The 25,458-nt window shown below is 34.2% G+C and overlaps 1 protein-coding gene across 6 annotated transcripts in view; it reads left to right on the forward strand.

Annotated features, from left to right (window-relative positions):
- Window positions 1-25,458, forward strand: part of PHF14 (PHD finger protein 14) — a 232,582-nt gene that overhangs the window by 111,806 nt on the left and 95,318 nt on the right. For 5 of the 6 annotated variants that reach the window (XM_055347355.1, XM_019031603.4, XM_055347353.1 and 2 more), the window contains 2 exons: window positions 9,520-9,570; window positions 9,693-9,814. In XM_055347355.1, the coding sequence (XP_055203330.1) occupies window positions 9,520-9,570; window positions 9,693-9,814 (173 nt within the window). Of the gene's footprint in view, window positions 1-9,519; window positions 9,571-9,692; window positions 9,815-10,392; window positions 13,234-25,458 lie in introns of those variants that run through there. The other variant, XM_019031604.3, reaches the window with a different exon arrangement.

Genomic DNA, 25,458 nt, shown 5'->3' on the forward strand with positions numbered 1-25,458 from the left:
AGACATGCTGATCCATGTAGTTGTAGTTTATTTATTGTCACTAATGTATAGTTTTCTATGGAAAGAATAGATTATTACCTAGTTTTTCTTTTGCTTTGTTGATGGGCAGTTAGGTTTTTTTCATGTTTTTCTATTCTATACAGCTTTGTTTAAAATATTCCTATAAATATCTCCTGCAGCATGGTAACAAGGAGTTTGTGTATGTATTAAGGTGTAGATTTGCTAAGTTACAGACTATCTGCATCTTCAGTTTTGCTAGATAACTGCAATTGTTTTCCAAAGCAGTTCACACTCATACCAGCAATGGATAATGTTTCTGTTGCTTCACAAAGTTTTGTCCAGTGTTTTAATGCTTTCCAGTGTGGTACAGGGAAAATAGTATCTTGACATTTTATGTTGCATTTCTCTCAGTACTAATGATTTTGTTCATCTATTTACATATTTTTGGTAAATTGTATTTCCTTTTCTGGGAAATGTGTATGCAAGCCTTTCACCAGTTTTTCTGTTGGGGTGTTTACCTTTTTCTCATTGCAAATTCTTTGAGGCCAGGTTTTAAAGAGTTTCTTCTGGGGAAATCATTTATGTTCATGTTTACCAGGTACCTTGGAGGGGCCTCTACCAACTTGAGAATATTTTAAATAAAAGTTTGGTGTGTATGTTTTCTTTTACATCAGGAGTGTAAATTTCAAACGTTTAAGTGCTGGCTTACAGTTATGAATTCTTAGGGCATACTTTCCTTGCTTGAGCCGAGGCAGGCACTTTTCAAAAATCTTCCTTTCCACAAGGGAGATACAAAGATATTTTTAGGGTTAGTTGTCATCATTTGTTTTGTTACCTGTTTCATTTTAAAGAGTCTTTAATTTTTTCCTTAAAGTAACAGTTTTTCTTAAAAAATTTTTTTTTAATCTGTATTAACCTCCTATATTATAATCACTTAAAAGATCTTATTTAGGAGAATTCAGCTTGATTTTTTAAATCGGTTTTGTGTTATGGGGTCATATAAAATTGATGAGGCAAATCTGAGAATTGTTATCTCTTAGATAATTGAAACAGTTTATTTTGGGTGCTCTAAGTAGATCAACTTGAAATAGTTTTTATTTGTAGTTTCAACTGTTTATAACTCTTTTTTTAGGCTTCAAAAATATATTTTACTTATAAGGGAACTAGAGAGACTTTTCCTTTGTTAAATAAGCCTGCTAGTTTCTATTTCTAAAATATTTTCTATAATTGTTTGAAAATGGTAACTACAGTTATTCTTAAGATCTTAGAGAAGAGTTATTACTTCATATGTCTGTCTACAAAGATTATCCTCTGAGGAAACATTATTTTTCCAGTTTCTTTATTGTTTCAAGAAAGCCTTTTGACTAGTATTATCATCCTTAACTTTGGAGTTATCATATAGAGGGAAATTATGTATATTACAGTGATATTTTTGTGCCCACAGTTCAGTGTTACTTGAGATAAAAGAGAACTCTTTAACATTAAAGGATCCTTCTATTTTTTTCTCACCTTTACTGGTCTGCTTTTTTTATCCTAGAATTATAAGGAAGCTTTAAAATTTGCTAATATAATCCCATTCCTTTCATCTTGTTCTTTGTCTCTAGTTTTCTTGTTTAAAAGTTTTAGACTTATTACAGATTTTGGTCAGTGAAACACCAGGGAAAGAGTCCATGACCAGTAATTTCAGGAAATGCGTGTGATTATTTTCTTACTTGTAGAAATTCCAATGCATGTTGAAGCTCCAAAAAAAAAAAAAAAAAATCGTAATATTTAGAAACAGGATTACTTTTATCTATTCTTTTTCTTAACTTGTTTTTATCAAAAAAGCATTTTTTAAGACACTTTTCTTTTTTTGGTAGCATGGAGTACTGTGTGGTGCTAAGTTTGGAAATGATGCTCCGGAGACCATGGATTACTTGCATTAGAACCATCTTGGGTATTTGTTGAAATGTAGACTTTGGACCCACCCTAGAGCTAGTACAGACTTTGGACCCATTCTGGAATTAATCAATTAGAATTTATGGGGTTTGACTAAGCAGATTTCTTAGGTGCTACGCTTATACTAAATAAAAGTTGAAAATGACTACTAATGGTGATTACCTTTCCTTTTTCCCTGTCATCTTTTCTGCCTGCCTTCCAACAATCCATTCAGAAAACCAGACAATTGGTGCGAGGTATCATACTAAACTGTTCAAGGAATGTAGGAATGAGAGATACAGAAGAGAGTGATCAGTCATTTTGGTCTTGATCTTACCAATTATGCTGAGTTCCTGTTGTTACCTTAAGTTTTTACTTATTTCTATTTGAGTTGTATTTATCTTTTTTAATCAATAGGTAGTATGATGAAAAATGAGGTGTTCTAGTTGTGTTTCTTAGAACAGTGTTAATTATGAGAGACCAGGCATACAACAGCTTACTAACTTGTATAAATACCTTTTGCAATATATAACTAATTTTTCTCTCCCATTGTTACATTTTTAAACTATTGCTCCCAATATCCTCCTACTTACACTTTTATTTCAGCACATGTATTACAATTGGGAACATTCTGTCTTGAAATACATTATTATAGTATTTTTATTTTTGTCAGTTTTTCATTTTTCCTGCCATAAATTGATCAAAGTATAATTTGTTTTCATGTTAGTCTTATTGTTCTATCATGATTTTGAAGAAAAGTTTACCTTCATGACATACATAGGGCAATCGTGACATACCCCAAGCTCATGGACCTGAACTCCTGGCAGACAGCAACTGCCCTGTTTACCACAGAAGAATGGGTCCCATTCTTCTTATGTTTCATCAGTGAAACTATAGAATTATTGTAAAGACAGCCTAAGATAGTTCTGTTTAAGTACTTTGTTATTTAGACATTTTCTCTGCATTATTTTCTATGTGGAAACTTTTACTTACTTTTAGGCAAGGAAATTAGTTTTGAAGAAAATATAAATTAGCTTACCCATATCCCTTTTGAAGTTACTTTAAAATTGGTGTTTATACTTGTGAACATATTTTCTAATACTCTAATGTAACTTGAAAGCTTTCAGATTTTCTTTTTGCTTTCTTTGCACTCTAAGTCATGTAGTGACTTTTCATCTTTTGTAGAAGTGCCAAAGGACTTGTTGGGACCTCTCTTTCCATTGTTCTTACACACACGCATGCATCATCTACTCTCTTTGAAGTTCTGAGATCTTCCTGACTTACAAATTCTGGTTGTGTTTTATATATTTTCTTTTTTGCAAAATAAATGCAATAAATAGGCAAAATACTTTTTAGCAGCTTTGACTGAAAACCATATTGTTTTTCAGGATGCATTATTTCTTTTAGATCATTATTTTAGAAGGGGATTTAAACACATCTAATCGTTTTTCCATCGCACTTAACAATGTGAGCTACTAGCCAGTTCTAAGTGGCAGTCTTTATTTGAGAGATAATCAAATATCCTAGAGCCTACTTTTATTACATTTATGTTTTAACTAATTTTACGCATATGCAAAGTACCTATTTAATAATGTTTAAGCTTAAGTCTTGAGAATCTGAAAATATGAAATATGTTTCATATAAATATTTTTTAGATGCTAGTTTAGGAAAAATGTTGAAGCATTTGGATTCAGTTCTATTGAAGTGACTAAAGGTTACTGTACATTATGTTCATATTTATTTTACTTATTCTTATACTAACTGTTTGAATTACTACAGTTCTGGGAAAGAAGAGTTATTTGTGGGGGCTTTACATACTGGAGTTTTCTATTATCAGACTCAAGGTGACCTCTGAGGTACGAGTCAGATTATAAAACCTCTATCTGTCATAGATTCTTAGAAGAAACCCTGGCAAACAGTTTTTGTAGTGAACTAGAACTCACTTTGGCTACTTGGAAGAGATCTACTCTGTGGGTGTCCTTAGCTCAAGTAATCTTATTCAGAACCCTGAGACTCCTGTTTTGCTTTTTGCCTCTTGGAAATCCATCACTTTTATTTATTCCCAGGAGTATGAAATAAAGATAAGAATAGGTGGAGCTTTCAAGACTTTCCTTATTTTGTATATACCATTATCTCTGAGAAGGTTTTTATAGCAGCACTTACTTGTCATGTAGAATACATATTTTATTATATATCGTTAGACCCATAGTTATTTCAGTTTATAATAGTTAAGACAAATTGGTCATGATTTTCTTTTTATTCTCCCATATATTTTCATAACCCTGTTAACATAAGCTAAATTAGATAAAAAGAAACTCTACAGTCAATTGACCAAAAGGAAAGCACTCACTTTTGGTGACTGCCATTCCATTGGTTGTTTATTGGTAGCCAACAGAAACAGATGACACCTTGTTCATAATTTGTTTTTTGTATATAGCAATTTTCTTTGAATATTTCATGAACTTTAACTTGTTTTCAATGTAGTTTCATAATTGAAAGACAAATATTTTTAGGAATTATGTATATGTATAATTTTATATTTTTTAGAAATTATATTTTTATTATATATTGCTACATATAATATATGCTATACATATAATTTTATATTCTTAGGAATTAAATATATATTATATTTATATATATTAGAATAAATTTTATATTGAAGCATTTTTGAATAGCTGCCAGAAAGCTACTGGCATTTATTCCCCAGCATAAATCTAATGCTATTTAGCCTAACAGAGGTTTTCAAAGTTTGGCTTAATTGTCCTAATTAATATTGATTTTGGAATTTTGCCCATGAATAAGCATGTTCTATTTTTACATGTAAGTTACAGAGGGAAGCATTTCTTATGATTCATCTAACCATATGTGACTTACTTTAATTATTAATTTGTATAAATATTGATATGTCAACAAAAACACAAGTGTTAAATTTAGTGACCTGGTCACAAGTGAATATGTGAAGCCTAGTTTACTGATATCAAAGATGTTAAGGTACTGACTCTTTTAGTTTTAAGTTTAGTTCATTTGCCAAATGAATCATGCATTTGACTTGATTGCAAATTAAAATAACCTCAGCTGTAAAAAATTAATTAAAATACATTACATGTTTTTTAGTCCAAATGATAGAAAAGTTAGAGAAATGTTTAATTATTTGTTTTAGATGAATAAACTATTTATTTACTTATTTTTATTTTTATTTTTTTGAGATGGAGTCTTGCTCTGTCGCCCAGGCTGGAGTGCAGTGGTGTGATCTTGGCTCACTGCAACCTCCGCCTCCCAGGATCGAGCGATTCTCATGCCTCAGCCTCCTGGGTAGCTGGGATTACAGGTGTGCACCACCACATCCGGCTGAGTTTTGTATTTTAGTAGAGATGAGATTTCGCCATGTTGGCCAGGCTGGTTTTGAACTCGTTACCTCAGGTGATCCACCCGCATTGGCCTCCCAAAGTACTAAGATCAAAGGCCTGAGCCACTGTGCCCGGCCTGAATAAACTATTTAAAAGTTGCCTGCTAGATAAGATAATTTTACACCTTTTCAGTTTAAATTCATTGTCTCTAATACCATGCCAATCTCTTCTATGGATTTTTTAATCACCTCTTTTCAAGTAAGTTGATCACGGACAGATTACGAGCAAGGTGATTTAAGCAGCTCAGGTTGTAATTGTTCCCTAGCTAAATCAAGTTCTTAAAAAAAAACAAAAAACAAAAAATTGGAATGTGTCACGATTTGGAATGAGTTTTAAACTTTCATTTACTTTTAATAGCTTAACTAATTACTGTCAAAATTAATCCGTTTAGAATTGCACCCTTGCTTGATTAATCATGTGGAATTTCCAGGTAACGTATCTGTGTTACATTCTAAAGCACATTCTTGAAAAGTAAAATTCTTCCTTCTTCCACATATTATTTTCATCCTACAGTTTTATTGTTGCTAAAGTAGTTTCAGCCTCAAAATGTATCAGAAAAGGACCACCCAGTTATATATACTTCTATTCATCTGAGATGGGACAAGCTCTTTGGTAACTGAAATTTGTCAGATAGGCCCAACTTATTTTCGTTTTTCTTGCTTTTTTGTACCATTTCTCCCTCTTTTAAATTCTACTTATGTTTTGGGATTCATTCAAGTACACTACTTTCAAGATAACTTGTCTGTTGTGATCTTAAGCAGTTATGAATTTTCATAGTTATAGTTGCTGCCACTTCATTAAAACTAGAAAAAAAAAATCCCATAGCTTTCAACATTTTCTTGGTTGGAGGACTTGGTATTTTGTATAGTTATATTTGGATCAAATTCTCTTTTATTTTTTTCTTTGGAAGTATTAGTAATGTGATAAATGCTAAATAAGAGTGCTGTAATTACTTTGGTAATGAATCAAGTTAGTATGTACTGTGGAGCTACCAAATTATGTAGACTATAGTGCCAGTTTGAATTTACTCTTTATTGGGTATAATTCTCTAACTTCATTTGAAATGTAAGAAATCTTCATTGGGCATCACAATGTTACAGTTTAGTTTAAGTATTTAAGTGCAATAAGAGATTTGCATTCTGAATGATTTAGCTCATTTCTATTTGGGATTAAAGTATTAATCTTGGATTAGCCATGCAAGAAAAGTCACTGAAGTGACAGTTGAGATAACTGAGTTTCAGGTTTACCTCAGAAACTTACCAGCTGTGTGACATCAGCAAGTCATTTCTCTGGATTGCTTTTTCAGAGCTCTAAGATAATATTATTTTATATTTTTATAATAAGTTTATTTTTGTAGATGGAAATTGTTTATGTGTCTTGTGTTATTTTAAATTATTACATGAATATATCAGTGATTACCATTTGGTAATAAATGTACTTAAAGTGACTATTTTAGATAATTACAAATACACCTAATATATGAGAAGAAATTTATAAATATAGAGAGAAATGGAGCTATACCATTGTGTGATTGAATCACTAATTGGCATTATACCATATGATGCTAATTGCAATCTGGTATGAAGAGAGTTTCAATTGATGGAGTCATACCAGATATTTGAAGATTTAAGTTATTATCAAAATGGTAAATAAATATCCTTAAAAGAATTGAAAACATGAACTTGCAGCATTAAAATACATACTTGAAAAATTCAAAACTAGATGATACATTTGCTAGTTCATTACCTAAAAGATGAGTTGGATGAAGAAAAATGTGAAAATGTATGGAAGTCTTTTGCACATTCTGTTTAGAAGTTTGTAGAGCTCAAATGAGTAATTTGAATATTTTCCACTTGATATTTGTTACTAATTTGGAGCATCTTATTGAAATGCCCTGTAGGCCAGGTGCAGTGGTTCACGCCTGTAATCTGAGTACTTTGGGAGGCCAAGGCAGGTGGATCACTTTAGGTCAGGAGTTCGAGACCAGCCTGGCCAACATGGCAGCCCGTTCTCTAGTACAAATGAAAAGATTAGCCAGGTGTGGTGGTGCACACCTGTAAACCCAGCTACTTGCAAGGCCGAGGTGTGAGAATCGCTTGAACCTGGGAGGCGGAAGCTACAGTGAGCTGAGATTGCTGCCACTGCACTCCAGTCTGAGCAACAGAGGGAGAGTCTGTCTAAAAAAAGAAAAAAGGCCTGTAAATATACATTATGCAAATTAGATAATAGAGTACCAAATTAGGGAAAAATAATTTAAACTTTTTGTCAAATTTTTATTTTATTTTATTTTTTTGAGACAAAGTCTCGTCCTGTTGCTCAGGCTTGGAATGCAGTGACTCGATCATGTCTCACTGCAGCCTAGATCTCCTGGGCTCAAGTTATCTTCCCACCACAGCCTCCTGAGTAGCTGGGACTACCAGCACTCACAACCATGCCTAGCTGATTTTTTCATTTTTATTGTTAGTAGAGATAAGGTCTCTCTGTGTTGCCCAGGCTGGTCTTGAACTTTTAAGCTCAAGCAGTCTTCCCCGCTTAGCCTCTCAAAGTGTTGAGATTATGGCCATGAGCCATGGTGCCTGGCCTGTCAGTCAGATCTTTTAGTTTGTGTTATATAGTATCATCATTCATTAGTTTTGATTTAACCACTTATAAATTTATTTTATTAAAACAAGTTAATTGAGTCTTTATGTCATAAGCATTGTGTTAAGTTTAATTGAGTGTAGAAAGATGAATATGATATGGTCCTTACCAATTTGGGAATGAATTTTGTAAGGGGACAGAAAATAAAGCATTAAAGGGCAAGAGTGGCACAGAAGGAAAGGAGATGAATGTAGAAGTTACTAGCCATAAGTTTTCAGTTAGAACTTGAATAAGTGTTGTTAAGGACCTTTCTACGCTGGTGTCCTTAAACTTATGTGTATTTGACCTACTTAGGATTCTTGTTAAAAGATAGCTTCTAATTCAGTGTGTCGGAGTAAGCCTGATATTCTGCATTTCTAATAGATACTCAGGTGATGCCAGTGCTTATGGGTCATGATTGATACCTTGAGAAGCAAGTCTCAGTATTGTTCTTTGGAAGTCAGAATTGTAGATGCAGGGTCTGCATTTAAAGGCCTTTCCTGGATATAGTCTTCATTTTTCTGCCTAATTACTTCCATAATATAATTAAAACAGACTGATTGGCAATATAAATGTAAACAGATTCATAGTTTATAAGTTTACTTTTTTTGAATGACTAATTTAGTTGACTCTTGGTTATCTAGGAACAGATTAAATGGTAAGTAGTTAGCCATGGTATTAAATAACAGTGTACTTGATATCATGAAGAATTGAAATTAATGTAAGAAAATATTAATATATTTATACTATAATGTAATTCTGTTTAGAATTATTTGGTACCTACTCTAGCTTGGGAATGTTCCTTGATCTCAGCTGTCAAGTAATTTTTGGAAGCAGTGCCTGCATTCTCTTCCAGTCTCTAAGGAACAGTGGTCTGCATATGGGGCTGTGCTGTGATTGGTGGAGATTTCTAACATATTGGCTGCAAATACTAATGTAGTTACAGTTCTTTTAAACATTTGTATGCGTTCTTTCAAATGGTAAATGTATTCTGAAATATAGGATGTGAATTTTAGCTAAATTAGTTTAAAATGTCATTTTATGTGGCATTTTAATTAGTTTTATGTTAACTAGGATTTTGGATATGTGAGAACTTTTCCTTCTACTTTTTTTGGCTGCTTAAGAATTATTTCTTTACATAAACATGTATGCACATGCATATATGTAGGCAATGTGTGTAGTATGATCCCAGGTTTAGCATTTCAGCTATATAAGTCATGTGATAAGTTATGAAAATTTAAATGCTCTGAGTAAATCATAATTATGGACAATTATGAAATGTGGAGAAAATCCTTTAAAATAATTTTGGAGAATTCATTTTTTTCTATCAGATACATGTTTATTTAAAAGTAAAGTACTATAAAGTATATTTAATTTGTTACTTTTTATTTCCTATGGCATAAATGGTAACAAAATGCAGTAGTCCAATATAGTATTAATTAGAAATAACTAATTTTGCAAGTGCCTAACCTAAGCAATAACATTTAACAGAGGAAATTTATTTTTATTATTAATTAAACATTAGATATACTGTGGATTTTTGTTTTTTGTGTTTTTTTTTGTTTTTTTCCAGAGAACCAGAGGACGAAAACGAAGCTTCGTTCCTGAGGAAGAAAAACATGAGGTTGGAATAAGTTAAGCACTTTTACACAGTCTTAACTTTGAGAAATTTTCTGGCTTAAAATTGTTTCCCTCATATCCTTATTTTGTTTGTTATGTTTTATTTTATTATCCCTTGTATGGCAGGAAAGAGTTCCTAGAGAGAGAAGACAAAGACAGTCTGTGTTGCAAAAGAAGCCCAAGGCTGAAGATTTAAGAACTGAATGTGCAACTTGCAAGGGAACTGGAGACAATGAAAATCTTGTCAGGTAAGTTGGATGCTAAAACCTTGTCTTTAGGGGATGAAAGTTCTATATTTATTTTCTCATCACAGAAAAAATGAAAAAACAATCGCAGGATAAGACCTTTCTTAAAATATTATATAGTGGAAACAGTACTTTAGAAACAGATTTCATGCGCTTAACCTCTCACACATGGTTATACTCTGGATTTAAATGTAAATAAGAGTGATAATCTGCATTTTTAACACAGGGAATTATTTTTCTCTTGACAAGAGAAATTGACAGTGCTCTCTATTTAGAGGCCATGAAAGTAATTTGATCTAAACACTGTATACTAAGATTATTATGTTTTATGTCAGAAAACAAGTTACTAAGCTCTGTTAGCATATTCTAAATGTTTGAAATTTAGAAGCAATGGTGAGAACACAGATTTTTTATTGACAAGAACTTAATTAGCACTTTCTTATTGCTTATCAAAACAAATGTGTTAAATGCTTCTCCCTTACGAAATAAAGAAAGGTGAAAAGATGGCCTAGGTTGATTTTATTTTTTGTTTTGTCTTTGTTTCTTTGTTTCGTTTTGGTACTTTATTTTTTTTTAATCAGACATAATGCTAATCAGAAATCTTAGCTGATGCTGCACATTGGCTTTTCCCAACGGTCCAGAGGCTGCTAATTTTAGCGGAAATGAAGAAATTGATCAAAGCTCTGGTGAGATGGGGGAGTGAGTGGGTGAACAAAAAGAGAGCTAATTTAAAAGAGACATCAGACTTTCAACGGACAGTGTCACAAAAGTTCTTACAGTTCTTACAGGGACTTTGTAAGGGAATCCATTCTTATTTCTTTAAAAAATTGTCTTCTGGTAAAGCCCTGTTAAATTAACTGAGGACACAGAAATCAAACATTTCAAAAAGAATAAACATATTGATAAAACAAATATATTAGTGTTGTTGTATGTTTTTAAATACTTACTTCCAAATGATTTAATCTATTTTGGTCATTAAAATATGTCTTAATTTCTCAAAGAAAGGCATGAAGTCTTAAATTTTATGAGTTTTTTATGCTATCAATGAGAAAGATAAAGTAAAAATTACAGTAGAAAAAGACAAAGTCCTTCAACAAAGTTAAGAAAGTTTATAATAATTGGCCAATTTTTTTGAGGTAGTTCATGTAGAGTGTGTTGGGAGCTATCCTGAAGGTTAAGTTTATTAAAATTTAGGGTAAAGTAGTAAGTAGTTCCAAGTTCAGGAGATACACCTGAATAATTCTGACCACAGTATAAATTTTGCAATATGTCGAAAATGAAATCCCAAGCATAGGCGTAACATAATGGAGTAAATGAAACAAAAATAAAGAAAAAAAATAACAATCTTATACAATGAACAAAAATTTAATTCAGGAAAATTCCCTTGGGGTTGAGGATGGAGTTGAGGACTATGATTAATTTGAAACAGTAGTTAAAAACTTATAGAGCTGGTGATCCTTTTATTAATTATTTGAACCTGTATGAGTATCTACTGTGTCTTACTAATTTTTTTTTTTTAATATGAGATTGATTGAGGCCTTTTTGCTGTAGGACTTAGAGGTTTTTATTAGATTTTTTGTTTTGCTTTTGTCATATATTGGAAATTAGGAACCTGAGAAATACAATTTTTATTTTAAAAATCAGTTTATGATAGATTTCCAACCCATCATATTTTAGTCGTTTAATAAAAAAAGTGCCATCTTCTAATTTTGATAAGATTTTTGAATAGTATTACTCTATGTTATTTATTTCTTTAGTTTCTGTTATGAAATTTTTATTTCTAATTGTATTATTACAATATGCCAATGTCTGGAATTTTGTGAAAGTCTTCTGGAAGGTAAAGATATTTTTATTACTCTACAATAATGGATATGCAAAGTCCCCTTCCTTCGTTTTGCCTTATTAAGAAGATAATATCGTAAATTGTCTGCAAAGTTTTAAAGAGGTAATGTAGAGGAAATTAAATGTTTTATTGATACTATATTTTAATATTTCTTAGGACAAGATAAGCTGGATATAAAGCAATGCCATAAAATATTTTTGGTTATAATATGATCTTTAAAAAAAAATACATTGTTTATGCACTATTCTTCTTGGGTTAAAGAATTTTTATATAAAATTCCATATGTTTAATAAAAGTAATCTCATAAGCTAATATCTGCCATTTTCCCTGGCATCTCATATTTTGGAATTGGCACTGTTATTGTTTGAAAATCACCCCCCAAAAGTCTACACTTTTTTATTACATTGCATCTTAAATACTATCTTTACATGCTATTTTTTTAACTTTCAAATAAGATATTTTAAATAAGGATTTATTTTCTCTACAGATATATTTCAGCGCTTACTCAGACATATGTGTATGTCTGTTAGGTTCTCTTTTAAAATTAAACTTCATGGGTCACAATTAGTCTTTTATTTAATATACTGTGTTTACTTTCTCAAGTTCTTTTAAACTGATGTTTATATCTCACTAGAATCTGCTCTTCAGCAGTTTTGATTTTTTAAACCACACTTCTCTATGTAATTCAGGCTATATAGAAAATTCCTTCTTAATTGTCCTTTTTTTAGTTATTTGTATGTGTTTACTTGTGAATTTATATGTATAATTTTTTATATCATTGAACAATTGCATGCAATTTGTCAGTACATTGTAATTAGTAAGTTTCAACTGTTATTTTCTGCTTTGCCTGTTTTTCTTGGGACTTGGCAAGTAATTTAGCATTTCTGTGTCTTGGTTTTCCCCCCGTTGTACATGATCACAATCATACTTGCTTCATTAGGTACCTTATGAATAATTGCTGAGTGATAGTAAGGTTCTTTCCATATAAAATGTTAGAACAGTAGTATTATTTAGTAACACAAAGAATACATGTATGTGTGTATTGAAATAAAGGTCACAATTGGTAAATATGTTTCCAGTTATAATAAATACTTATTTGTTATGTCAGAAAATGTACATGTCCTGTTGTATATAATTTTGTCTAGAATCTAGGAGACAAAAGGAAATTTGTCATTACGTGTTTTCTAAAATGATTAGATTGAAGGTTTACAGCATCTCAGGCAATTTTATTTTTTTAAGTGCTAGTTTTTTGCCATCTACTTTTAAAATTTAATTAGAAATTATCTGAGAAGTTCACAACTAAATATATATTTCTTTATGCTATTTAATGCAATCTATATGCTAAAGGTCAAGTTGAAACTATTTCATGGAATTGGGAAGTCTTAAAGGCTTTGTCTGTGATAGGTCATTCTTTGTTGGAAGTAGTTATGGAACTACTTAGTGATACCTTATTTATTTTTGTTTCCACAGTTCATGGCACATTTAATGATCAGAAAATGCTTGGTAAATGAACTCTACATAAGTAATGACTGAGTATTCTTTTGCTGAATTAATAAAAACTGTCACTATTATAATTTAATTCTAGAGCAAATTGAGTCACAAAATATAATGTTTGATGAAGATATTTAAGGGGCTTGATAAAGGACAATTGATTTTTTGTCACTAAAATGTAGTGGATAGTTTTTCCTCCGCTGTATTTTAAGTAAGGAAATAGATTTGAGAATAATTGATTAATCTATGAAAAGTAGAGATGAAGTGATTCCTCTCCTTGAACCTATATGAAAAGGAAGTGGGCCTGTCTTTCAGTCTTTATCGAACTACCAAATTAGGAATAACACCAAACTTCTAAACCTCAAATTTTATCTTAACTTTATAGACTCAATGTGGCACATTTTATTACTTAATCAGAGATAGGAGAGAGAGAAGAAAGGTTTCCTAAAGCTAAGAACCCTGGAATCCGTGAGCCCTCTTAAATAGCATCTTTAATTTTATTTTGTATTGTGGCCATTTTTCAGAAGCATTGAGGGTAGGAAATGATCTATTAAGCTATTTCACTTTTATAGCTGATTCTACACTATTAAATGCTTGCCAGATTCTCCCCTTTATTTGAGTATATGGCAAATTATATAGGTATTGAACCATTTTGATTACAAGGGTAGGGTGTCAATTTGGTCTCTAAACGTTGTTCGCACTTTTATTTATTTTACATTTAAAAATCTGGCTTGTCAGTGCATCCTCCCCACCTAAATTTGTTTGTATCATAAATTATTAGGAAAACCAGCAAGAATTCATATGTATTACATTTTAATTTCAAATATTAGTCTCTCGTTATTCTGATTGTAATTTTTTTGTTGTTTGTTTTCGTTGTCGCTCAGGCTAGAGTGCAGTGGCACTTTCTTGACGCAGTATAGCCTCTGCCTCCCGGGCTCAAGCAATCCTCTCACCTCAGCCTCCCGAGTAGCTGAGACTTGATTTTTTATTTTTAATTAACTTTTCTGTTCTAACTAGTATGGAGGCTTATAGACTTCCTGGGTCATAATTGAAGGGGTTTTTCCCTCTGAGATTTGATTAGACTGAGAGTAAAGCTAAAATTGCTTATAAGTTTAGTTACTATTTTTCATGAAACGTTAGGTCACTAAAAATGGATTATTTTAAATTTAACAAAATGAAAGCAGTCTTGTCCCTCTTAAGATTAGTTAGGATTGCATTTGTTCAATTTCTTTCTTTCTTTCTTTCTTTTTTTGAGATAGAGTCTTGCTTTGTTGCCCAGGCTGGAGTGCAGTGGTACAATCTTTGCTCTCTGCAACCTCCACCTTTTGAGTTCAAATGATTCTCCTGCCTCAGCCTCCCGAGTAGCTGGGATTACAGGCATGCGCCACCATGCCCGGGTAATTTTTTGTATTTTTAATAGAGACAGTGTTTCAACATGTTGGCCGGGCTGGTCTCGAGCTCCTAACTCCAGATGATCTGCCCACCTCGGCCTCTCAAAGTGCTGGGATTACAAGGATGAGCCACCGTGCCAAGCCTGGTCGATTTCTTAAAACAAATTTAGTTATTTTAATTTGATTATAGACTTGCTAAATTAGTGTTTCTTGTGTAGTTTATCATATAGTAATCACTCTTAATAGTGATAAAATGTGCATTTTCATGTAGGAATAGCATGATTTTGAAGTGACGATGCAAATGTATGTTATTTATAATACTTAAAAACTAAAACTAAGAAACAAATATAGGTTCTTAAAATGATTTGTGTCTTCTAATAAATTTTAAATGCATTAAAAACGTATTTCCTGCATAAGGACATTTTTAGATAAACTTCCATTTCTCTTCTTGGAAAAGTTTTTTGTTGTTGTTGTTTTTTATTTCTAAGTCATTGATTAGTATTATGCAATAATTATTTTTAAAGGATTGTTTCCAGAGCTTGGATTTCTAGTATTTTTTTCAATTAAGTATGGCAAAGTGTATTCATTCATGTCACCCTGACAACTTGTGTGATATACCTTTTTCTTCCAATTCGACTACTGTTATTTCTGGGATAGATTGTTTAAGTTGGCTTTCCTCCTTCAAGTATCTTAAAAGAATAATTATTGTTTTACTAATCTTTGTGTAGCTCTATCTTTGCCCCAAGTCACTAAACAAAAAGCACTTCCACAGTCGTTAGTCACATTAAGGAATCTTTGGCAAGATAGTCAATCTTTTTAATTTTCATGTTAGATTTAATATAAAGGGCAGAGATAAAGTAGTATAGCAAGATGTCTCTGAAGACATATGGGCTTTCTAAAATTCTTAGCCTAAAGAATTTGCCACTTAACTCTTTTAACAGGATTTACATGAAAAGGGAAGACAAGCCTGGCATTCTAAGTCCAAATTGATGAAGCATTGGGAATTATTTGAAAATTTTAAACAAAGGAATATAATTATGACCTTTTTAAAACTTTATTTTCGTAGCTTTTTAACTGTCCTTTTGATTTTTACATTTATTTTTAAAATAACTGTTATCGAAGCAGTTGCTTTTCAGGGAAATTCTGATATGATTACCAAATAATAGTGTCATCTAATAGGTAAGTAAAATTGAAACTCAATAAAATTAGTAACATCTATTTCTGCTACATTCTGTAGTGTTTAACATAATTACCTTACTATTCTGAGAAAATATTCACAAATGTCTATTTTGTTCAGTGAACAGTTTTTTTTTTTTCTTTTCTTTTTTTTTTTTTTGAGACGGAGTTTCACTCCTGTCACCCAGGCTGGAGTGCAGTGGTGTGATATCGGCTCACTGCAACCTCCGCCTCTCAGGTTCAAGTGATTCTTCTGCCTCAGCCTCCCAAGTAGCAAGGATTACAGGTGCACGCCACCACGCCTGGCAAATTTTTGTATTTTTAGTAGACACAGGGTTTCACCATATTGGTCAGGCTGGTCTCGAACTCCTGACCTCAGGTGATCTGCCTGCCTTGGCCTCCCAAAGTTCTGGAATTACAGGCATGAGCCACTGTGCTTGTCCCATGAACAGTTATTTTTTAAGCTTTTTTATATCGTTAAAAAAAGAGATTACTTTATTGTGGTATCCTTAAGTTTTGAAAGTTTTATTTTATTATTGTTTTTGAAAACCTTTTTATTTCAATGATATTAGCTTTTAAAAAGCTACACTTTTTAGTTGAATCAGCTTAATAATAGAAGTAGAGCTCTTTAAAAATGTCAATATTTAATATATGAATAGTGCTAGAATGTATAAAGAAAGCAGCCTGAGCAGTGATTAACAAAGATATTTTTCTTTCCTTTTTAAATTAAAGTTAAGTAGACAAAAAGAGCAAATGTTACCACTATTTAAACTTTTATAATACATCATCTTTGCTGATATATATTTTTTTGAATATACATTTCAATGAACCACAGTCTTAGTAATTTAGATGTAGGCAACAAAAAATTAAAAGGCTGAAAAAATGACTGTAAGTATGTAGAAACCTCATTATAAATGCCTTATTTTACAGATCTTAAATCTAGACTATGTAAACTAGATAAACAATAAACTTCCCTAAAGTTGAAAATTTTCTAATGATGAAATGATGAAACAAACATAAACAGAAACACTATTTCTTAGAAATAGTGTTTATAAATTGTTTCATCCAATGGTTTGCTAACTTTTAGGCCTCAGCTTAAAATCAAGCTTAAAATATGCAGAAAGTAGTTTCAGAATTGCCAGCCCAAACCACTGTAAAACAAGGTAAATCTAACCAAGTTTAGCAGTTGTTTGGCCTGTGTGTGTGGGTTGGGGGTGGTAAAAGTTACATACAATGAAATGCATATGTATTATGTGAATAAATTGGTGAATTTTGACAGAAGCATACAATCATGTAATCCCCATTTCTATCAAGATACAGAACATTTTCATTGCTCCAGAAAGGTCAAAGATGACGACTCTTCTATGTTTTTTTCACCATAGATTAGTTTTGTCTCTTCTAGAGTTTTATACAAATGGCATTTTTCTCTTTTATTTGATTTTAGCCATTATAATGAATGTGTAGAGGTATCCCATTGTTGTTTCAGTTCTCATTACTCTGATAAGTAATGATATTGAGCATATTTTCTTTTCTTTTCTTTTTTTTTTTTTGAGACAGGGTCTCACTCTGTTGCACAGGATGGAGTGCAGTGGCACAACATGACACACTACAGCTTCAACCTCCCAGTCTCAAGTGATCTTCCCACCTTAGCCTCCCAGGTAGCTGGGACTACAGGTGCCGCCATCAGACCCAGCTAGTTTTTTATTTTTTTTTTCAGAGACAGGCATTCGCCATGTTGCCCATGCTGGTCTTGAACTCCTGGGCTCAAGCAGTCGTCCCACTTTGGCTTTCCAAAGTGCTGAGATTATAGGTGTGAGCCACCACACCTGGCTTACTGAGCACATTTTTATTTGCTCACTGGTAGTATGTCGTTCTTTGTGAACTAATTCTTTTGCCTATTTTTTAAGAAATTGAGTTGTTTAGTATTGAGTGGTAGGAATTACTAATATAATTGGGATGTAATTTCTTTTTCAAATACATATTTTGCATACATACTCTTTTTTATTTGTGGCTTGCCTATTCATTTTCTTTAATGGTATTATTTAAGGAGTAGAAGTTGCTAATTTTGCAGATATCCAGCATAGCAATGTTTTGTTTTATGGTTATTGTTATTTCCTATCTAATAATTCTTTGCTTAGGTCCAGGTGACAAAAACTTTCTTCTTCATTTTCTTCTAGAAGCTTTGTAGTTTTGGCTTTTATATTTTATATGAGCTATCTGAAATTAATTTTTGTATATGGTTTCAGGTAGAGTTAAGGAAGGTTTATTTATTATCTGCCCCATGTTGATTTCCAGTATCATTTGTTGAAAATACTTGCTTTTCCACATTAAATTACTTTGGTGCCACTTTTAAATGCCAGTTGGCTTTTTCAATGTGGGCTTATTTCTAAACTTTCTATTATATTCCATTGAGTTATGTATTTATTCCTGTGCCAAGACCAACTCTTGATTACTTAGGCTGTGGAGTAAGCTGTTTCGTTTTTCTGGATCCTTTGCATTTTCATGTAAATGTTAGAAACAGCTTGTCCATTTTCATTTTAAAAAGGAAAGCCTGGACATAACACCAAAAGCATAGGTAATAACAGCAACAAAAAATTAGCTAAGTTGGACTAAATTCAAAGTTAAAAACTTTTGTGTGTGAAAGGACACCATCACCAGATGGTGAAAAGGTTAACCCATAGGATAGGGGGAAATATTTGCAAGTCATGTATCTGTTAAGGGATTGAGAATATATAAAGAACTTGGACATCTCAGCAATAAGAAACAACCCCATTAAAAATGGGCATAGGACTTGAAAATATTTCTCCAAAGAAGATATACAATAGCCAACAAGCATATGAAAAGATGCTCAACATCACGAATCACTCAGGAAAAGTAAATCAAAACCACAGTGAGATACCACCTCACACCCATTGGGCTAGTTATCATTAAATAAATAAACAGAAAATAACAGGTGTTGGCAAGGATGTGGAGAAACTGGAGTTCTTGTACAGTTGCCCTTGGGAATGTAAAATTGTGCAGCTACTATGGAAAACAGTATTTTAATTCCTCAAAAAATTAAAGACAGAATTACCATTTGATCTGTTAATACTGCTTCTAGCTGTACACCCAAAGCAGAAACTCAAACAGATAATTGAACACCTGTTTTCATAGCAACATTATTCACAATAGCCAAAAGGTGGAAGCAACCCAAGTTCCACTGATAGATTAAAGGATAAACAAAATGTAGTGTATATATGTATATTCTCTTAGTCCATTTTATGTTGCTAAGAAGAAATACCTGAGGCTGGATAATTGATAAAGAAGGAAATGTTTATTTGGCTCACAATTCTCGTTGTTGGGAAGCTCAAGATTGGGCATCTGCATCTGGTGAGGACCTCAAGGTGCTTTCACTCATGGTGGAAGGTAAAGGAGAACTGGTATGATCAGGGATCACATGACAAGAGAGGAATCGAGAGAGGGAGATGCCAGGCTCTTTTTAATATCCAACTATCAAAGGAACTAAGAGAGTTAGAACACACCCCTGAGGAGGTCATTAATCTCTTCATGAAGGATTCATCTTCATGATGTAAACACCTCCCATTAGGACCCCCCTAAATTGGGATCACATTTCAACATTAGGTTTGTAGGTGACAGGTATCCAAACCATAGCATACATACAGTAGAATATTATCCAGCCTTAAAAAGGAATGAAATTCTGGGCCGGGTGCGGTGGCTCATGCCTGTAATCCCAGCACTTCGGAAGGCCAAGGCAGGTGAATCACGAGGTCAGGAGATCGAGACCATCCTGGCTAACACAGTGAAACCCCGTCTCTACTAAAAAATACAAAAAATTAGTCTGGCGTGGTGGCGGGCACCAGTAGTCCCAGCTACTTGGGAGGCTGAGGCAGGAGAATGGCATGAACCCAGGAGGCGGAGCTTGCAGTGAGCCAAGATCGCGCCACTGCACTCCAGCTTGGGTGACAGAGCGAGACTCTGTCTCAAAAAAAAAAAAAAAAAAAATCTGATACTGCAATGTAGATGAACCTTGAGAACATTATGCTAAGTAAAATAAACCAGTTACAGAAGGGGACAAATACTGTATGATTCCACTTACATGAGATTCCTAGAGTAGTCAGATTTATAGAGACATAAGTAAAAATGGTGGTTTCCAGGGGGAAGGAGGAATGGGCAGTTAGTGTTTAAGGGGTACAGAGTTTCAGCTGGGAAAGATGAAAAAGTTCTGGAGGTGGATGGTGGGGATGGTTGCACAACAGTGTGAATGTGAATGCCACAGAGCTGTACACTTAAAAATGGTTAAGATGGTCAATGCTATGTATATTTTACCACAATTGATTTTTAAAAAGAACCCGAAGAACAAAAGTCTACAGGGATTATAATAGGCTTTGTGTTGAATACATGGGATTTAGTGGCAGGGAAAGGGGCTGGGGCAGGGGGACATTAACATTTTAACCATGTTGCATCTTTCTATTTATGATCATGGTATATCTCTCCATTTATTCAGATACTCAGATAGTCTTTATTTTTTTCTCACTGATGTAGTTTCGAGTTTCGGAATCTTGCATATCTTTTATTACATGCATTTTTAAGAATGTAATGTTTTAGATGCTATTGTATAGGTTATCTTTAAAGTTTTCTGTTTTCTGTTAGAGTTTAGAGCTGCCAGGTGGTCAGTTAGGAAAACAAGCAAAGTTCAAAGTAACAAAACTTTATTTTCTTATTCTGGTAGCATCAGGAAGAAGACAGTCAGGAAAGGTTGCTGGCTCCTGAGTATTACATTGTTTCCCACTGAACAGCAGTGGGCAAGAGTCAGGAAGATAAGTGCAGACACACCCCCCACCCCAACCAGCACCCCTCACCACACATACCCTTGTACTTAGAGGAGAAATTTAGTCTTACTGCTAAAGGATTCCCAAACAAAGGTTCCTGCTGTTTTATGGACCCAGGGGCTTCTGGAAGGGAGATGGGGAAGGGGTAGGAGGTAGAAAAGTACTGAGTCCGCATGGAGAAGTGCCTTCAAGTCTCCTTAATAAGGAGGACGATAAGGCACAGGTATTTGCACCGTGTTTGCTGGGCTCTTCCATCCCCTCTCTCCCAGGGAGGCTTCAAAATCAACCTTGCAAATCTGGGATAAACCCTTCTGGTCTGATGTATTGCCTCTTTTATGTATTTTTTAGATTTTATTTGCTAATATTTTGATAAGGGTTATACATTCTCTATGAACGTATTCCCTCCCTCCCTCCCTTCCTCCCTTCTTTCCTTCCCCTCCCCTCCCCGCCTCTCCCCTCCCTTTCCGTCCCCTAACTTTCCCTTCCTTCCTGCCTTCTTTCTTGTCTTTCCTTTTTTTTTGATTGGTTGGTTGTTGCCCAGGCTTGGTCTCAAACTCCTGGGCTTAAGTGATCCTCCTGAGTAGCTGGAATTACCACCATGGCTTGGTATTACTACCACACCACCATGCCCAGCTGTTCTATTATTTATTTATTTATTTATGTATTTATTTTTCTGGTAGAAGTATCACATTTTATTAGATAATACTGGTCTTCTGAATGGAGTTGGAAAAAGTGTTCCCTTATTCTTTGTTTTTAAAGCATTTGTTTAAGATACTGTTTGTTCATTAAATTTTGATAGAATTCTCCGGTGATACCATCTGAACCTAGAGTTTTCATTGTGGAAATGTTTTTGATAATAAATTCAGTTTTTAGAACAAATACTTCCTTTCATCTTGTGTCATTTTTGGTAAGCTGTGTTTTTCTTTTTGTTTGAGACAAGGTCTCATGATCACAGCTCACTGCAGCCTGAACTCTTAGGCTCAGGTGATCTTCCCACCTCAGCCTCCTTAGTAGCTGTGACTACAAGTGCGCGCCACCATGCCCAGCTAATTTTTTAATCTTTTGTAGAAATGGGGTCTGACTATTTTGCCCAAGCTGGTGTAGAACTTGTGAACTCAAACAATCCTCTATCCTCAGCCTCCCAAAGTGGTGGGATTACAGGCATGAGCCGCTGTACCAGCTAAGCTGTGTTTTTCAAGGAATGTATTGATTTCATCTCATTTGCTAGTTGCTTCTTTCTTATGTGTCAGCACCATGGTATTTTCTTTAGTCATGCTGGCCTTTTCAGTGTTCACTGTAACTATTTGCATAGGACTTTCCTGCTTTCTGTAATGTATTTGGGCATATTTTCTTCTTCCTTCTAAGCCTACATCAGTATTTACTTCTTTCATGTATTCTTCCTAACTTATGTGGCCCCATATTGATCATCTTACATTGATTGTCCTTGGAACCCTCATAAAATCCCATGTCATGCTGTGATCCATTTTGCTTGTAAGTTGTGTCATTATTGTCTGTCAATTAATTTACTTTGTCCACGAGGTGAGTATAGCATCTGGGCCTTCCATTTATTTCTAATGACCGTGATAGTCTAATGCAATATGGCTCAGGCAGTTAATTCAGAATAAATGCTTGTTAATTTATTGATACACTGCCATATCTGTATATTTTTGCAACTCTATACAATTAAATAGTTTATAATTTGTTTTTGGTCAGGGACATTTCTTTACATAGTTCCTGATTTGTTTTATTTTTGAAAATATAAAAACTTTTAAAATTACTGAGTACCAACTTAAAAATCGTGTATGCTTATTGAAGCTAAAATAATAGATGACAAATAGTGGTTTTTGATTAACTGATAATCTTTATTTTTGTGATAGTTGTTTACTGCACTGAGAGTTAGGAGATCTCAACTAGTTTAAGCTTGTCGCTTGCCAGCTTTGTAATTTTAAGCAAGTCACTTAATCTCTTTCAATCTCAGTTTTCTTATTTTAGGAGAATACCTTAGGCTGTAACCTCTCTGAAGCCTAGTACACTAGCTCTGATATTCAAAGATTATATATTCCATGTTCCCAAGTCCATGTTACTTGTTTATTTACATTTGATCACAAGCTCCTGTGTAACATACTCAGTAGCATCTTCTTCCAAGCTACTCTGTGATTATGTAGACTATGATTATTTTTCTTGCTTAAATATCTTAGAATGGAAGCCAGTTTTCCAGTTGCATTTTCTCTCATTTACCTAGAGGAGCAGAAAATAAGTCAGTTTAAAACACCCACTTCCTTTGATAAATAGCAGATATTTCCTTTTTTGAAAACAACTCTAGTGGTATCTAATTTTCGTCCCATTAAATTTTACCCATTATAAGTATAGAGCTTAATGATTTTTAGTACATTTGTCATTGTTCAACGATCATTACAGTCCAGTTTTTAAAGTATTTCCATCACCTCAAAAATTACTATGCCTGTTTATAGTCATTCATAGCCCCCATTTCCAGCGTCAGGCAACCACTGCAAATGTTCTTTTGTCACTGGTTTCTCATAGCCCTGAGACATGTTTCTGATTATGTATAAATTAGATTTTGTTTCCACAACTAATTTAATGCAATAAGAGAACTTCTAATTAAAGAAATGTTAAAGTGACTCTCATATGAAAAAGTTACACCATTTTATTCATTCTTCAACTCAGTACTTTTAATTTTGGATATTAAAAAAGTAAGCCTGCTAAATTTATATTAAGAGCCTAGATTCTATTACATTTCAAAGTGTCTATTATTTTGAGAGGCAGTACTGTAAAATGAATGATTAAGTATGAGGATTTATAACCATTCTGCTGAGTTGTATTAGTCCATTCTTGCATAGCTGTAAAGAAATACCCAAGACTGGTAATTTACTAAGAAAAGATATTTAATTGACTTACGGCTCTGCAGGCTGTAAGGGAAGCATAGCGGTTTCTGCTTCTGGGGAGGCCTCAGGAAACTTCTAATCATGGCAGAAGGCATAGGGGGTAAAGGCATCTTATGTGGCAGGGGCCAGGGGCAAAGAGAGAGATGTGAGAGATGCTGTATACTTTTAAACAGCCAGATCTTTTGAGAACTCACCATCATGAGAACAGCACCAAGAGGATGGTATAAACCATTCATGAGAAATCTACCCCTGTGATCCAGTCACCTCCCATCAGGTCCCATTTCCAACATTGGGGACTATAATTCAACATGAGATTTGAGTGGGACACGTATCCAAACTATATCAAGGTTTTAAACCTTCTTTTGTTATTTGTGAACTCTGCTTTTATCTTGCCTGTGTTTTACCTTCCTTATCTATAAAATAGCAATAAACAATAATACCTACTCCATAGATTGTCTGGATGATTAAGTAATACCGTACAAGTAAAGGGCTTGGCACAGTGGACAAAAAATAGTAAAGGCTATATATATGCAAATAACAGCAACTCTGATATAACATATATAGTGCTTATTGTGTTCGTCAGTCTGTTTACATTGCTATAAAGAAATACCTGAGGCTAGCTAATTTATAAAGAAAGTAAGTTTATTTGGCTCATAGTTCTGCAGGCTGTTCAAGCAGCATGGCACTGACATCTGCTTCTGGTGAGGTCTCAGGAAACTTACAATCATGGTGGAAGGCAAAGGGTGAGCCAGTATATCACATAGAGTGAACAACAGAGAAAAGAGGAGGTGTCAGGCTCCTTTAAACAACCATCTTTCATGTGAACTAACAGCAAGAATTTGCTTATTCCCATGGGTTTAGTGCCAAGCATTCATGAGGGATCTGCCCCTGTGGTCCAAACACCTCCCACCAGGCCCACCTCCAATATTGGAGATCACATTTCAGCATGTTATTTGAATGGGAGACACATCCAAACTATATACTTTCACTCCTTGGCCCCCCTCCCCAGTTTTATGTTCTCCACATTGCAAAATACAATTGTCCTTTATTAATAGTCCTCCAAAGTCTTTACTCCCTCCATCGTTGATTCAAAAGTCCAAAATCCAGTGTCTTACTGGGGACTCAAGGCAAGTTCCTTCCATCTATGAGCCTGTAAAATCAAAAACAAGCTATTTACTTCCAAGATACAATGGTGGTACAGACATTGGGTAAACATTCTCATGTCAAAAATGAGAAATTAACCAAAAGAAACAGGCAGTAGGCCCCCACATATTTCTAAAACCCAGCCAGGCAGACATTAAACCTTAAAAGCTTCAAAACAATGTCCTTCGATACCATATCCTGCATCCTGGGCACACTAGTACAGTGGGTGGGCTCCAAATGCTTTGGGCAGCTCTGCTGCTGTGTCTTTCCAGGGTTCAGCCCCCTTGGCTGCTTTCATGGGTTGGAGTTAAATGCCTGTGGCTTTTCCAGGCTCCGGGTGCAAGCTGCTGGTGGCTCTACCATTCTAAGGTCTGGAAGGCAACAGCGCCCTTCCCACAGCTCCACCAGGTAGTTCCCTGGTAGGGATTCTGTGTGAGGGTTCCAACTCCACATTTCCCTTCCGCACTGCACTAGTAGAGGCTTTCTGTGAAGGCTCTGTCTCTGTGACAGGCTTTTCTGCCTGGACACTTAGGTTCCTCTGAAACCTAGGTGGAGGCTGCCAAGATTTTTTCACTCTCGCATTCTGTGCACCTGGAGGCTTAACAGCATGTGGAAAATACCAAGGCCAGATTGGTGGCCCGAGCTAGCTGTACCTGGTGATGTGAGCTGTACCTGGGGCTCTTTGTGCATCAGCTGGAGCTGGAGCAGCCGGGATTCTGGGAGCAGTGTCCTGAGGCTGAGCAAGGAAGCAGAGCCCCAGGCATGGCCTCTGAAAATGTTATTTTCTCTTTGACCTCTGGGCCTGTGATGGGCTGCACTGCCTGGAAGATCTCCAAAATGCATTCAATGCCTTTCCCCCATGTCTTGGCTA

Source organism: Gorilla gorilla, chromosome 6 (assembly GCF_029281585.2).
Source record: "Gorilla gorilla gorilla isolate KB3781 chromosome 6, NHGRI_mGorGor1-v2.1_pri, whole genome shotgun sequence".
Lineage (NCBI taxonomy): Eukaryota > Metazoa > Chordata > Mammalia > Primates > Hominidae > Gorilla > Gorilla gorilla.